Below are 17,161 nucleotides of genomic sequence, written 5' to 3'. Positions count from 1 at the left end.
ATCTATCTATCTATCTATCTATCTATCTATCTATCTATCTATCTATCTATCTATCTATCTATCTATCTATCTATCTATCCATCCATCCATCCATCTCTCTGTCATTTTATCTATCATCTCTCTGTCATTCCATCCATCCATCCATCCATCCATCCATCCATCCATCTCTCTGTCATTTTATCTATCATCTCTCTGTCATTCTATCCATCCATCCATCCATCCATCCATCCATCCATCCATCCATCCATCCATCCATCGATCGATCGATCGATCTATCTATCTATCTATCTATCTATCTATCTATCTATCTATCTATCTATCTATCTATCTATCTATCTATCTATCTATCTATCTATCTATCTATCTATCTATCTATCTATCTATCTATCTATCCATCCATCCATCCATCTCTCTGTCATTTTATCTATCATCTCTCTGTCATTCCATCCATCCATCCATCCATCCATCCATCCATCCATCCATCCATCCATCTATCTATCTATCTATCTATCTATCTATCTATCTATCTATCTATCTATCTATCTATCTATCTATCTATCTATCTATCTATCTATCTATCTATCTATCTATCTATCTATCTATCTATCTATCTATCTATCTAAATAAAAGGGTCATTTTAAAGACACAAGGAATCAGAATCATTTATTAAATTAAGGAAGTTTCCCGTCCTGACTTAACAGGCTTAGATTGCTGTGGTGTAATTTTCTTAATTAACCTGAGAATAAATAAATAATAATAAACATATTATTATTATTATTTTTTATTATTATTAAGTGTCTTTTCAATTCCTGTTAAACTACAAGAAACAAGACTTCCTCCAGAAAAAAAGTAAATACTGTGAAATATGTCCTTTTTCTCTTAAAGATCACATGAGAAATATTTGAAAAAATAACACAAATGTGTCTGCTAACAATTTTGTCTTCAGCTCTCTTATAAAGGAACAAAACATGGACAGTATCAGTTTTGTCATACATTTATTTATACATATTATCCTTCACAAAGAACAGAGGGACAAAATTTCATAAAGAAAAAAAAAAACAAAGATGAGTGAATCAACTTATTCAACTAAAACACTGTCCTGGAATCCTTAATTGAATAATATTAATAATGATAAATATATTCCTGAAGTAATCTATATTAGGAAATGGCTGGGTGGAATGTTTATATCCGTTACTAAATAAGTCAAGGGAATGTTGGAGTGCCGGAAAACCACAATCAAACACGAGGACTTTACATTCCCAGATACTCTCAATGTGAGACACTTGTGTTAACCTGCCACTTTAATAGTTCCTCAATCACTTCGTCAGAGGACCGGCTCTATTTCTACTCAAAAACAACATTTACTTCATGGATAGAAGAATTAAACACTTGGTAAGTGAACTTTCCATCCTTAATCATAAACTTGCACATCAAATATCAGTTCTGGTAAAACCCCGAAAAAGAAACTGAAAAACGGTGTTGATGTGCTGATACTAAAATAATAAGCATTTGGATTCATCTGTTAGCATTTGTGGACCTGAAAACAACAGTATTTCACCCAAATGCTTGGCACAAAACTATAGCCAACACTGAGGTACTTGCCTGGAGCATATTTAAAGGGATAGTTCACCCAAAACGGAAACTTCTGTGATTATTTATTGCCTCGTTATCTGTCTGATTTTGTAAAAAGATCTTTTAAAAAAAGCTTAAAACTGTTAAACAGTAAACTCCATACTGTAAAAACCCAACAGCCAACTTTATCAAATGAAATAAGTGTAGTTAACTCAACATTTACAGAAAGGTAATTCTACTCATTTAAACTCAGTGTTGAGGGTAATACCTCATTACTTCAACTTAAATGGTGTAAGTTCACAGTACTCATATAGTTTTTTTTCATTATTTTTTTCATCATTTCATTTTTTTTCATTTCATTTTTTTCATTAGTTTTTTTTTTTTAACTCAAATGGTTTGTCACAATCGGTTTCCTTAAAAGGTTTGAGTTGCCCTAACTCATTGGGTTTTAGAGTACTTAGTACGTTTGAGTTCTCTTCATGTATTGGGTTTTACTGTGCTCAAATTGCTTCATTGACTAAAATGGATTAGGTTCACAGTACTCATTAGGATTAGTTTTTGAACTTAAATGGTTTGTTGCAATCGCTTCCTCAAATATTTCGAGTTACTCTAATTTTTTGGGCTTTACAGTGCATAATAGGAACAACAAATTCTACAAAATTGAGCTGAGTGCTAAATTAACACTCCTCCGAGCATGTATTGTCCCATTCTATAGTGTTAAAGTAACACTAAATCAGTGTCACAATTTAAGAATATACTTATGTGCCTAAAGAAGTGTTGGTTGAGTTTTAATGATGAAAACAGTCGCTGTTAACAAGCAGAATCACTGAGAAGAAACAACAAAACTACATTTGACGCAGTCAAAGCCTTAAGCCACCTTTCCACATCACATGACAAATGAAAAGTGTCAGAACGGAAGTCATTTATAGCTGCGTGGAGTTCCAATCATCCCCATATGTGGACAATTCAGATCCAATTCGACCTGCGGATCCATTCAAATATTCTTTATAACCTATATGAACATAACTAAATGAAACTTCTGCGACTAGACCGGGTGTGTTGTTTTAGTGTTGTCCAAGGAGGTCCTTGTGTGTGAAATGAGAAATAGTTTTTTTTTTTTGTTATTTTTTGAATGAGAAAAAAGTCTATATTAAAAATAAGAGTAATATATATATATGCGACTGCAAAAAGGGGGTGTATTCAACCATTTGTGTCCGAATGCTATGTGCAGAGGAAAGGTGGCTTTGAAGATTAAATAAATATTTTTTTAAATCTCTCAAAATCTCAGCAGAGGACCATTAAAAACTCCATTAACAGCATCAGCAACTTGATTTATTACTAATCTCCTTGGCTTAATTTCTGTCATACGATCATTCTAAAAACGAACAAGGCTTAGAAAAGGATGTTTCATTTATGTTTAAACTTACCATTTTGGTGGTCAATGTTTGGTTTATAACTCTATAGAGTTATAGACTATGAAAAATTTAATAAATCTAAAAAATCTCTCAAAACCTCAGCAGAGGATCATTAAACATTGCCACAAACAGCATAATCAGCTTGACTTACTACTAATCTGCCTGACTTAATTTCTGTCATACAATAGTTCTTAAAACGAACAAGGCTTAGAACATTTTGGTGGTCAGTGTTTGCTTTATAACTCTTTATGATGTTTAATTTATATGCAACTTTTTGATTTTGATTTTTACCTTTTGTAAAGCTGCCATTGAACAAAAATTATTAATACAAATACATTTGAATTATTATTTTTTTTTTTGTGGCTGCTGTGACGGTGTTTAAAAAGCAGATTTGTGATGGTTCAGAAAACCAGGAAAACACTATTAAGTCATATACACTTATTTTTATTGATTACCAGGTTTTCATAATATAATGATCCGTTCTTAGGTATTATCTAAAGGCTAAATTTGAATATGTGTGATATGTGTTTTTATTTATTCAGGTTTTATGAGACTTCACTGCTCTTTATTATAGCTGTGGGAGTTTTCTTTATCATATTACACTTATGTCAGAAAGTAAAGCCTTAAAGATTAAATAAATCTATCAAACACCTCTCAAAATCTCAGCAGAGTATTATTATACAGCGTCACAAACAGCATAATCAGCTTGACTTATTACTAATCTCCTTGACTTAATTTCTATCATACAATAGTTTTTAAAATGAACAAGGCCTAGAAAAGGATGTTTCATTTATGTTTATGTTTAAACTTACCATTTTCGTAGTCACTGTTTGCTTCAGCAAATAAATCTCTCAAAAATCTCTCACAATCTCAGCAGAGGATCATTAAACAACACCACAAACAGCATCAGCAGCTTGATAGTACTGAGCTGCTTGACTTAATTTATGTCATAAAATAGTTTTTAAAATGACAAAGGCCAAGAAAAGGATGTTTCATTTATGTTTATGTTTGCTTTATTTGGACTCTTAACTCTTTATAATGCTCAATTTATATGCAAACACTTTCAATTCCTGATTTTGAACAACGATTATTAATACCAATAAGTTTAAATTGATTTTTTTATGTATTTTTTTCTTTGGTTGATGTAACTGTTTATAATATATTGATCTGATTCTCAGGTATTATCCAGAGTCTAAATATGAATATGTGTTATATATACATAGAGCATATGCTAAAAAGTTCTTCAAATTATTGGATTATAATACTGCTTCGACCAATAGAGTAAAAAAAATAAAATAAAATAAATATATATATATATATATATATATATATATATTTTATATATAAATATATATATATATATATATATATATATATATATATATATATATATATATATATATATATATATATTTTTTTTTTTTTTTTTGCCAATAGTGTAAAAAAAAAAAAAAAAAAAAAAAAAATATATATATATATATATATATATATATATATATATATATATATTTTTTTTTTTTTTTTTTATTTTATTATTATTTTTTTTTATTTTACACTATTGGTCGAAGCAGTATTATAATCAAATAATTTGAAGAACTTTTTTAATATATGCTCTACAGAAGATGCGTACATTTAACTAGAATCATCATTTAGATATCCACAATGGCCACAAACTCCAGTTTAGGGTATGAATATGCATTAAAATCTTTGGGTGAACTGTCTCTTTAATGTTTCAAGTGTGGTAAAACTGAACTGTCCATCTTTTCCATCTCATCGATAATCCAGACAGAATTCATAAAGAGCTATACTTAAAACAAAATAAAATCTGCAAAGATCTGAATCTTGAGTCTTAAAACTTCAACCAAACGGATTAAAACCCAAAAAATGAACCAAAGCGAGAGCACAAAGGAAGATAGTTAAAGTGGGACAGGTTTGGTGACAATCACTCCATGCTAGAGGACTCCGGATTCCTGGACTCATGCGACACGTTTGCATGCGCCGATTTGTCGACAGCCCACATGCACACAGCAGCTGAAGTACACACACTCACGCACGCACACAGTCAGTCTACACGCACATCCAGCTCCTACAGCATAGAAAACAGCAGATCAATACAGGAAGTACATGTAACAAAGATTTGCAGATCAGCCAAACTAGTCTTTTTTGGGCATCACCTAAACATAGAAACCATTCTAAGTTAGTAAAAGCACATTCAGTTCTTAGTATAAAACCTGCAGGATAATGTTTTCCTTCTCCGTATTTACAGTATACCTTTATATCAGTAAACATGGCGCTCTACGTAGAAGTACTCACAGAGCAAAAATGCAAGATGATCATAAACTAAGACCTAAAAAGATACAAAAGATTAGATATACTATATATATATATATATATATATATATATATATATATATATATATATATATATATATATATATATATATATATACATATATATACTGGGAAGCTCCATTTGGTGGGAACTTCAGAACATGTAGTTAAACACGATCACCGAAGGACATAAACACTAGCAGAGACAGGGCTATAATAGAGGTTATACATGACTGACCTCCCAGCAGCCTCCAGCGTACGTTGTCAAATCATTAAGGGGTTATGATTTATATGTAAAAAGTGTTAGGAGCGTGTGACAATTTTAATACTCCAATTCTGAGTTCTGATTTGCTGATGCCAAAGGAAGCATAGCAACAAGCAAATACCTAACAATGTGAAGTACATAGCACTTGTATAGATACACTTTTCTCTATTTAGCAGAAATGAGCTGAATGATTATGAAAATTTCAGGTATGTATTGGTTCTAAAACAGGCTTCGTTTTCTTTAAACGAGAAGAATTTCCGGAATGAACATTGTTTTTTGACAGACTTATGAGACTTTACCTCTATTTATTATACTCGTGGAAGTTTTCCTTATCATAATACACTATTGTCAGAAGGTAAAGCTTTAAAGATTAAATAAATCTCTCAAAAATCTCTCAAAATCTCAGCAAAGGATCATTAAAAAATATGACAAACAGCATCAGCAGCTTGATATTTCCAATCTGATTGCCTTACTTTCTGTCATACAATAATTTTTTCATTTAGGTTTGTTTAAACGTACCATTTTGATGGTCAGTGTTTGCTTTAGTTGGTGTCTTGACTCTTTATAATGTTTATTTATATGCAAACACTTTAACTTTCTGATTTTGACCTTTTTAAAGCTGCTTTTAAACAATAATTATTAATATAAATAAGTTTGAGTTGATTTTTTTTCTGGCTATGGTGGTAACTGTGTTTTAAACCAGATTTGTGATGGTTCAGAAAACCAGGAAAACACTATTAAGTCATATCTACTAATTATTATTAATGACCTGGTATTCATAATATAAAGATCCGATTCTTATCCAGAGGATAAATCTAAATATGTGATATGTGTTTTTATTTATTCAGGTTTTATAAGACTTTACCCCTCTTTATTATAGCTGTGTAAGTTTTCTTTATCATATTACACTTATGTCAGAAAGTAAAGCCTTAAAGGTTTAATAAATCTCTCAAAACCTCTCAAAATCTCAGCAGAGGATCATCAAAAAAATCCACAGCACAGCAACAGCTTCAGCAAACTTGACTCTTTTTAATGTTTAATTTATTTGCAAACACTTTAACTTTCTGATTTTTGACCTTTTTTAAAGCTGCTTTTAAATAAAAGCTATTAATACAAATAAGTTTGAAATGGATATTTTAGTTTGGCTGCTGTAACGGTGTTTAAAAAGCAGATTTGTCATGGTTCAAGAAAACCAGGAAAACACTATTAAGTCATATTTACTGATTATTACTAATGACCTGGTTTTCATAATATAATGATCCGATTCTTCTGCATTATCCAGAGACTTATTCTGAATATGTGTGATATATATTTATTTATTTATTTAGGTTTTATGAGACTTTTTGTAAGATTTCACCCCAATATATTATAGCCATGGAAGTTTTCTTTATCATGACACACTTATGTCAGAAAGTAAAGCCTTAAAGATTAAATAAATCTCTCAAAATCTCAGCAGAGGATCATTAAAATTGCCACAAACAGCTTCAGCAGCTTGATGTTGCCAATCTGACTGACTTAATTTCTGTCATACAATAATTATTTAATTTAGGTTTGTTTAAACGTACCATTTTGGTGGTCAGGGTTTGTTTTAGTTGGGCTCTTGACTCTTTATAATGTTTAATTTTTATGCAAACACTTTAACTTTCTGATTTTCACATTCTTAAAGCTGCTTTTAAACAATAATTAATAATACAAATAAATTTGAAAAGACTGTGTTTAAAAAGCAGATGTGTGATGGTTCAGAAAACCAGGAAAACACTATTAAGGCATATCAACTAATTTTTATTAATTACCTGGTTTTCATAATATAATGATTCAATTCTTAGGTATTATATAAAGGTTAAATCTGAATGTGTGTGATATATGTTTTTTTTTTATTCAGGTTTTATGAGACTTTACCCCTCTTTATTATAGCTGTGCAAGTTTTCTTTATCATGACACTTATGTCAGAAAGTAAAGCCTTAAAGATAAAAAAAAAAAAAAATCTCTCAAAAATCTCTCAAAATCTCAGCAGAGGATCATTAAAAAATCCACAAACAGCTTCAGCAAACTGACATATTGATAATCTGCTTGGCTTAATTTCTGTCATACAATAGTTCTTAAAATAAACAAGGCTTAGAAAATGATGTTTCATTTATGTTAATTTTTAAACTTATCAATTTGGTGGTCCGTGTTTGCTTTATAACTCTTTATAATGTTTAATTTTTTATGCAAACACTTTAACTTTTTGATTTTGACCTTTAGTAAAGCTTTTGTAATACTGATTCTCAGGTATTATCTAGAAGCTAAATCTGAATATGTTAATATATATTTTTTATTTATTCATGTTTTATGAGACTTTTTATGAGACTTTACCCCTTTTTATAACAGGCGTGGAAGTTTTCTTTATCATAATACACTTATGTCAGAAAGTAAAGCCTTAAATATTAAATAAATCTCTCCAAAATCTCTCAAAATCTCAGCAGAGGATCATTAAAAAATCCACAATTTATGTCATACAATAGTTCTCAAAATGAACAAGGCTTAGAAAATGAGGTTTTATTTATGTTTATGTTTAAACTTACTGTTTTGATGGTCAGTGTTTGCTTTAGTTGGGCTCTTGACCCTTTATAATGTTTAATTTATATCCAAACACTTTCTGATTTTGACCTTTAGTAAAGCTTTTGTAATACTGATTCTCAGGTGTTGTCCAGAAGCTAAATCTGAATATGTTGATATATATTTTTTATTTATTCAGGTTTTATGAGACTTTTTATGAGACTTTACCCCTTTTTATAACAGGCGTGGCATTTTTTTTTATCCTAATACACTTGTCAGAAAGTAAAGCCTTAAAGATTAAATAAATCTCTCAAAAATCTTTCAAAATCTCAGCAAAGGATCATTAAACAACGCCACAAACAGCATCAGCAGCTTGACGCATTACTAATTTGCTTGACTTAGCTTAGCCGTGGAAGTTTTCTATTGTTATACATTGTGAAAAAAATGTTGGGTTCCACACAATTGATTTGGAGTAGGACAACATGGAGGAATTAAGTAAACTAGTTACTAAAACATTTTAAAAAATCTCAAGAATTGTGTTGTTTTAGCTCATTTTAAATAAGTAGTTTGGACAAACAACAAATATACATTTTTGACTGTAAGCAGGATTCAAACCAAAGACCATTTCTAACTTTATCTACACATTATCGGACTCTGCATCTGTTTTTGCGACACAATCTCACGGAAATTCGTAACTTTTTGATTTAGTGGCTAATTTGTATGAATTCGTACAATCTAATTCGTACAATTTAGTACGACTTGCTCATCCCCCAATGACATTTGGGTTTAGGGGTGGGGTTAGGTGCCATGCCTCCTTTTCAAAATCGTACAATTTAGTACGACTAAACTCGTACGAATTCGTACGAATTAGCCACAAAACTGGCAAAACGAAAAATATTTACGTTTTCTCGTGAGATCAGGCTGGCGCTGATTATGAGGGAACATTAAAGAGGTTAGTATTTTAAAGATGGTGAAATATGACTGTATGAAAATGAACATGCAGAGAGGAGTAGATCTGCAGAGTTTTGTGGGTTTGCGGGATTGCTAAGGATAAATTGCTCACTATTCGTACATCAAAATGGTGTATATGTTGAATATGTGGGAACCAGGCGAGCAGGCAGTGACGGGATTGGAAGATGTCATGCTAAAACTCCAGGAGCAAAAAAGGGTTCAAGTTTCAGCCCAAGATAAGGGACACTAATAATAGACCTAGTAGGAAATCAAATGCATATATAAAACCTTTTGATGCAGCTATATTTTGGCACTCCTATAACAAGATATATATATATATATATATATATTTTAGATTTACAAATATATAATTCAGGAACATTAGAAATGGCAGTAGAGGTTATAAGGAATAGGACACAAAAACCTGTTTTATGTCAGCATGCTTCACACACACAGAATCTGAGGACTGGAAAAAGAGATCGTTCACCCATCTTTACCATCAAAAAAAAATATCTGCACCATCTGTAAAACATACTGAGCCTCACCGGACATTAATCTGCACACTGGCATTACATATAGTATCATTACCACGAGGACAGACTTTGTTTTAAATCCTAGAGGGCAGTATTTCTGTCTATTGCCTACAAATGCAGCGTCATAAATAAGGTTGAGGTTTATAAAATAATCATCTACAGGGTAAAATTGTGTGTAAAATTAAAAAGCAGCATCCTAAACGAGACTGAAGATCATGAAATTATCATCTGCAGAGTCAACACTCGTAAAAATGAAGGTTCCAAAAGGTTTTGCAGCAGTGGTAAAAAAAACTAAACAAAATCAAACTATATTCGTCTTTCCAGTTATAATACAACCTAATTAATAATAACTTTTAAAACCACTATAATGACTCGTTTGTGCAGTGAATCTGGCTTAGTTTTTAAACTTTTTAATATTTAACTTTTATAATAGTTTATTAAATATTTAAAACCAATGCTATCTTATGGCAATTTGTAAGTTTTTGATTCAATGGCTAATCTCATTCATACAATTTAGTATAATTTGTTAATCTCCAATGACGATTGAGTTTAGAGGTGGGGTTTGGTGCTACACCTCCTATAAAAAAAATATAATAATCGCACGTCTAAACTTAAGTATTAATTCATATAAATTGCCCACTAAACTGACAAAACGTAAAATAGTTAAATAATAGAGTAAAATAGAGGTCAGGCAGTTTAAAAAACACAATAGTCTTAATTGTATGCCTAATATTTTGGAAACGCAAGAGATTTCTTTTCTGTTCGTCAAATCCAGTAAAGAAATGCAAGAGTCACATAAACGAAACTATATTTTCAATTAATACGGCAAAATTTAAGAAACAAAAGAGTTTGCCTCACTGGGAATTACTATCACGTTTAACTTGTCTATTGTAGAATGGTTGTCGTCATAAATATTTTGCTACTTTAATTGTATCTCACTCTAATTCAACATTAGGGCTCGTACACATTAGGGACGCTTTTCGTTTGTGTTTATCGTCAGACGTTTTTCCGAATTCAAACCTAAGAGATTTTCACTGGCGTCGAGCAGAGGAGAATGCAAAATCACTCCTTGACATTAGATGGCGCTACACAAATTTCAGTTTCTGACATTCGTTTGTAACACAGAAGAAGAAGAGAGAAAGTTGACACGCTTGTTAAAGTTACTGGCGATTCGAACAAGCATGGATGGTTCAAGGAGCAGCTCCAGCTCTAGCGATGAAGAAATTATCTTTGTTCACAGTCCTCTGGGCACCTTCAATGTGCGCTCGCATTGACAGTTTTGCGCTTGAGCGCCTCCAAGTGCTGTTTACTGTAACTTCATGTAAGTTCCATGCATGTGATCAATAGTGCCAATCTGATTGGTGGAAAAGGTTTTGATGCGACAAAACAAAAAAAACGAGCACGATGCGTTTCTTTAATAATGATGATTTTGCACCTGCTGTTTTGCGCATTGGTGTGCACGATCACATTGGCGCCCTTTATTTAGTCACGAGGTATTAAACGTGGACGGAAAACGTGAGCAAAAGGCGTCCCGGTGTTCACGGCCCTTCAAAATGAGGGGTATTTAATACAGACTAATACAGATAAGATGTGCATGTGACAAAAGTCAAAGCCATATAAATCCAACTTTCAGGAATAAAGTCAATTTTAAAGAATCAAAACTTTGTCATACTAAAATCCAACATAGGCCTATTCTAAAAACATACCCCTATATACATTTCAGGAGGTCACGAATTATGTAGCCAGAGGAACACATGGCTGCATTTTGTCTTTAAACGAATACTGTGGGGATCCTTTTCACGATTACCAGCTAACCGCTTACCTTCATGTGGACGGCTTTCCTGCTGTTACCATTTTGTCTAGTGTCTCGACATGTACGTCGGAGGATTTGAGACGCAGAGCAGAGTTGACCGTGACGACAGAGTTCAAGTATGGCGAAGAAAGGTTTCAGAAAGCACGTAAGACAAAAACAAAAGCCAAAAAATAAACAAAACAAGCAAATAGCAGGGCGAGAATGTAGTAAAATCTGAACAAGTGGTAAAAATCAGGCTTCCGCGAGGGCTTTTCTTTTTCTGGACTGCTATTGAAAACACTATCGGTTGGGTTTAGGGAAGATGGGCGTTGATCAATTGGTGCTTTTTAGAACATTATCCGCTTGTTAAGTGGTGACGTGTTTGTGACGTATGTAATACTGTTTCCGGGTCCACGCCGCCATTCATTTCAGTTGAGAAATCATTCGTTTATGATCACGTTTTATTCCTATCACACATTAAAGTTAATTTTACATAAAGTCATAGTGTACACATATCTCTGGGCTTGCTGCATAACAAATACCAAAAATTTTACAATTTGTAAAAAATTGTAATTAATTAATCACTTTCTGGCCATCGGATATTAGGCTTAGACTTATATACTGCCATCGTGATTTTCGAAAGCATTAAATCGCTTTGTTAACGTTTATTATTACCATTTCGTGAGTCTCCCCATTCAGTTGAATAAAGCGCTTGGACCCGGAAGGCGCTTCGCGTGATGTCACACATAACAAGCGGATCAGTTGGGTTAAGGCAGGAGTGTCCTAACTCTGCCCTGGAGGGCCGGTGTCCTGCAGACTTTAGCTCTGTCTTGCCTCAACACATCTGCAAAGATGTTTCTAGAAAGCCTAGTAAAAGCTTGATTAGCTAGCCCAGGTGTGTCTGATTGGGGTTGGAACTAAACTTTGCAGGACACCGGCCCTCCAGAACAGAGTTTGGACATGGCTGGGTTAAGGGAAGAGGGTTTGTCGGTTGGTCGGTCAGTGAGTCAATCAGTCGACAGTGGCCTCTGGTGGATTTACGTGAGAAGAGCAGGCGCGAATCGCAGAATCGCAGTCGTCAGAGGAATTTGACATCTGACAAAGTGTACACAGCGGCCTCTGGTGGATTCGCGAAAACAAAACAAACTGCAAAAAAGTAGCTCCTGGGAAGTATTTGGTGTTCTCCAGAAATGTATATATAGGTATGTAATCAGAATGGGTTGTTAAAATTATGTATGTACGTAAACATGTCCTGTTTACATTTTTTGGCAAATGAAGAAAATGTGTTTGTCCAGATGTGTTTTGACCAATAGTTTTAAAATTCAGTTTTAGTTTACACAAATAACCTTGCGTGCAACCAGTAAAGAACCTCGATTTTTAAGAGTGTAAAAACCCACCAGACTTTGGTCAAATGCTAACTCATCTGCATTGAATACTGCCCTCAAAGTCTTCATGTGGAAACATGCTTTTATGATTATATATCTATATATAGATCCATTCAGCCATTCAAACTCCTCCTCCAGTCCCCCCCTCAGTTCAGATATGCTCAGATAAAGGGTGTTCAACTGTCTACAAAGATTTGCTGAGTTCATAAATATAGTGGATGCGGTTGATAGCTTTCCCCCTCCTCCTCCTGGGACGTCTCATACCACACTGTGAATAGACGCTGGGTGGATGAACTCGGGGTTTATGAAGGAGAATCCAGCAAACTCGCTCTGGTCGATGTTGGCGATGACCAGTTGGTCAGGTGGGGTCAGCATGGGCTGCGTGCGTGTGAAGAATTTGTCAAAGTTCTCCGCTGCCTTGCCGCACTGTGAAGAAAGAGCAGAAAAATAGACGGCGGGTTATATTTAGATTCAGTTGAAAAAAAAAGCTGCCACTGCGCCTGAGAGAATAAATTCATTCACGTAGGACTTCCGTCACGGTTGTCATGTCCAGTAAATGGAGGAATTTTATTATTGCAACTGGAAGGCTGTGTTAAAGGTCGAAAGCTACAGCACCTGTGGTGTATCAGTGGGGTCTTTTTGAGGCTCTGCAAACACACATGAGGGGGGCCGCAGGTGGAGATGAAGCAGATTATATCCATAAAAAGACATAGTAAGGAAAGATCAACACAAGGCGTGGGTGGTTTTGATGCAAACGCATGAAAAGACTCCCAAAATAATTCTAATCTAATATGGACACCCTTTTAAATTCAAGTTGACCACAAGTTCACTCTTACTGATCTGAGTCCATCATAGATGAACTTGATTTTACAATTATGGTTATCTGGGAGGGTTGGGATTTCTTTTCAGTAGTTTGTGTTACATATGCATGCCTCATTGAGCCAAATTCAAACCTTTAATTTCATTACATCTAATATATTACTCAAATTTAGACAATGTCCACATGTACACAAGCATTTTTTTATAAACAGAACTTTCCTCTTTCCCTCTTTTGTTTTTGTTTCTTCCACGACAACCCCGCTCCCAAGCCCCTAGTTTCGACCACTACATCTGCATCCATAGACATATTTGAATAATTACAGATGTGTCTAATCAACGTCTATTATTGAACTATTGATAGACGGTCTATTAAGCTGCTTTTCCACAATCATTGCTTAATTGGTTCATTCTGTGCTGATCTGGTCCAGTCAGCACAGAAGCAGTTTCATTTTCCATGGTGGAGCTCATAACGGAGTTTTCTGGAATGCAATACAAATGCGCCAGTCATTGCTTTGTATGGCAGCAATATAGATGAGGATCAGATACTGTATTTCCGTTTTGGTGAATTACTTTGTTGAATGACATAAAATAAACTGATTAATATAACACTTGCACTTAATCATGGATAATGTGGTAACCAGCCAACTGAGTGGCGATGTCACACGCACATGTGCCCTACCAATCCAGCATGGTTGTCTAACCCTTTTCAATATTCTGTGCCAAGAACTGTTTGTGATTGTGCCAAACCATACCAAGAAACACAACTACCAGACTGTTCTTGAAACTTGAAATAAAGCGACTTTTCAAAGACAGACCAAATTCAGCTTTGTTTTAGCTGAGACATCTATTAGATATTGTTTAAACAGAAAATTGCTTTGAGGGAGCTGAGGGACTATTCTAGAGTCTCTACTGAAGCTACTGTCCGCAACAACCCTACCCCCGGCTCCCTGTCTCTAGCACTACCCCTCCACCTAAAGCCTGGTTTATACTTCTGCGTCAAGTGATCGGCGTAACCCACGGCGCATGCAACGCGCGTAGCTGTGCATTTATACTTCTGCGCGCTGTCTCTGTTGGTCTGCATTAACACTTCCGAAACGCTAGTTGGCAGTGAGGTGTTTATGTTCTTCTGTGTCGAGTTTCTTCGCAGCTGTTTTGCTTTTCCTGAACACTTCCTGAATGTACAAGTGGCTCAAACTCGCTCATTTTGAGGCAGGAACCGGCGGACGAGCAACAACTTTAACTATGAGGTAAACACAAAACAAAACTTTCCATCCGGAGCTCCTTCACGGGACTCCACACTTGTAAACAATCACTCCATCAGGCTCGCACCATTCACGCGGCTCTCGGTCCCACCCAGACTCGTCAGCGCTACCAAGCCGACCAATCACAGAGCTTGCACTATGCGTCGTTGCGACGCGTAGTTACATTTTTTGAGAGGTGCACGTCAGCGGCGCCATACGCCGGCGTTTGACGCAGAAGTATAAATCAGCCTTAACTCTTCGCTTTCGCCCACGACATCTGCATCCATCCATCCCACTCTTTACTTTTGTCCATGACAACCACGTACCCCACACACACCCCATTTCTACACTTTCATCAGTGAAAACAGCACCCCCCCCACCTCGGTTTTTACATTCGCTAAGGACAGCATGACCATCATTAGCCCAGATGGCCCTACCCAGGTAAAAAAAAAAGTGCACTAAAATGCACTTTATTTAAATATACTTAGTACACTTTTCAGTAATGTACTAAAAGTGCTCTATTTTCAGACACTAATTTTCTACTTAATGTACTAAAAGATAGTATTAAGTATATGTTAAGATAAACTTAATACCATCTAAGTGTACTCAACAGTGCTATTTTGAGACACCCCGAAATTGAACTAAAATGTGCTTTTAACATACTATATCTGTATTTTAAAAAAATATATTTAGTTACAACTAGAAATACACTTGAACCCTAATTTTTAACATTTATAAATATATTTATGAATAGCTTAAAGCATAATAATAATATATAAAAATAATATACAAATTGTTAAAAAAAGTGTGCTAAATACTGTATTAAAAGTATTTTGGGAAAATGTACTTCTACTACAATACATTACTAATAGATTTTTAATAAAGTCGATTTAATGTACACTTAAAATTATCACACTCAAATACAATTTAAGTGTTAGTGATAATATTGCATTCACATTAAGTGTACTTAAGTACAATTTTTGGGAAAATGTACTTCTACTACAATACATTATTAATAGATTTTTTATATATTAACTTATTTTAAACTTAGGATTAGTATGTAAACAGTGTACTAAAATCAACTTATGTTTAAAGCATTTAAAGCACACTCTTGAAAAACACACTAATAAAAGTCTTTTGGATGTTTTTTCTGTAGTGTACTTTATTGTAGTACACTAAAAAATTATTTAAGTATTACTGGTATTTAGTACACTTTTGTCAAGTGTACTAAAGTCCTACTGAAGTATAAACATACTTTTACTTAGTATATTTATAGTGTAAAACCATCAAACTTTTATTTAACACAAAAAAATAACAATATACTAAAAATGTATTTGCGGGTATTTCAAGAGTTCACACTTAGATACTGTTTGAAAACTTGTTAGCAAGTTAGCAGGTTTGGCATGCTGTCCCGGGAGAGAACCCTGAGCTCGGAGATAGTTGAGCCCAGGGCTCCCGCCAGGTCCATACAGCATGTGAGGGGAGTACGAGGTCAGGTGTTCTCGAGAGCTCCCCTCGGCAAAAGAGGGAAGGAGGAGAAGGGGTGGATGGGGGGTTTCTTCGGGAAAACGAAGATAAGGGAGTAGATCTTAGCTAGGTTACTTATAGTGAGTTTGGATGAATCTGATTGAATAGCTAAATAGTGTTGATGAATGACCAGCTGCAGTCAATCATATCACGTGCTCCTCTCAAAATTCATTTAAGTGTATTTTAATTGCAATTAGTTATATATTTTTTCCCCTGGGTAGAGATCATGATGCAAAATATCCAATATATCTGCCGCGAATGTGCCAAATTTTTTTCTTATTTTTGCGTGTTCCGTGTTTGGTGTGAACCCAGCAATGTTGTCCAGTCAGAAAGGAGAAAAAAATGGCACATGTTAACATCATGAGGCAAAAACTCAGATTCTAGTGTTGATGGGTTGTGGCTGTAAAAACGTGCTGGATTAGTTGGTGGTTCATTCCGCTGTGGCGACCCAGGATTAATAAAGGGACTAAGCCGAAAAGAAAATGAATGAATAAATGAATGAACGACCTCACTGGACCCAGAGTTTTGGAAAATTTTCATCCTGGTCAGTGTTTTCAGAAAGTTTCGATTTCTGTCCCCTGACACTGCGTTTTTGTATGGACAAACATCACAACCGAGTAGATCAAAAAGAGTCCATGTGGACAAGGACTTCTTATTTTCACTGTTGTTATGGATATTGATTGGATTCAGGCGAAGGGTCTGGCTGCAGACCAGCATGCTTTAAATGCATACTAATCCCACTCCTAACCCTACTCCTCGCAGTGTCGTCACTATGTCTATTGAATGCATGTG

General features: G+C 34.4%; 1 protein-coding gene across 7 annotated transcripts in view; it reads right to left on the bottom strand.

Annotated features, from left to right (window-relative positions):
- Positions 1–8,164: 8,164 nt before the first annotated feature.
- Positions 8,165–17,161, bottom strand: part of prkcab (protein kinase C, alpha, b) — a 317,535-nt gene continuing 308,538 nt past the window's right edge. For 4 of the 7 annotated variants that reach the window (XR_012401258.1, XM_009299809.5, XM_073945074.1 and 1 more), the window contains one exon: positions 12,105–13,208. Coding sequence is in view for 4 of the 7 variants with exons in the window: in XM_009299809.5 (XP_009298084.1) it covers positions 13,041–13,208 (168 nt within the window). In the remaining 3 variants the exon portion in view is untranslated. Of the gene's footprint in view, positions 13,209–17,161 lie in introns of all 7 variants that reach the window. The other 3 variants (XR_012401256.1, XR_012401257.1, XM_009299810.4) reach the window with 2 other exon arrangements.

This window comes from Danio rerio, chromosome 3, assembly GCF_049306965.1.
Source record: "Danio rerio strain Tuebingen ecotype United States chromosome 3, GRCz12tu, whole genome shotgun sequence".
NCBI classification, from domain to species: domain Eukaryota; kingdom Metazoa; phylum Chordata; class Actinopteri; order Cypriniformes; family Danionidae; genus Danio; species Danio rerio.
This window is presented reverse-complemented; position numbering and strand designations above follow the sequence as displayed.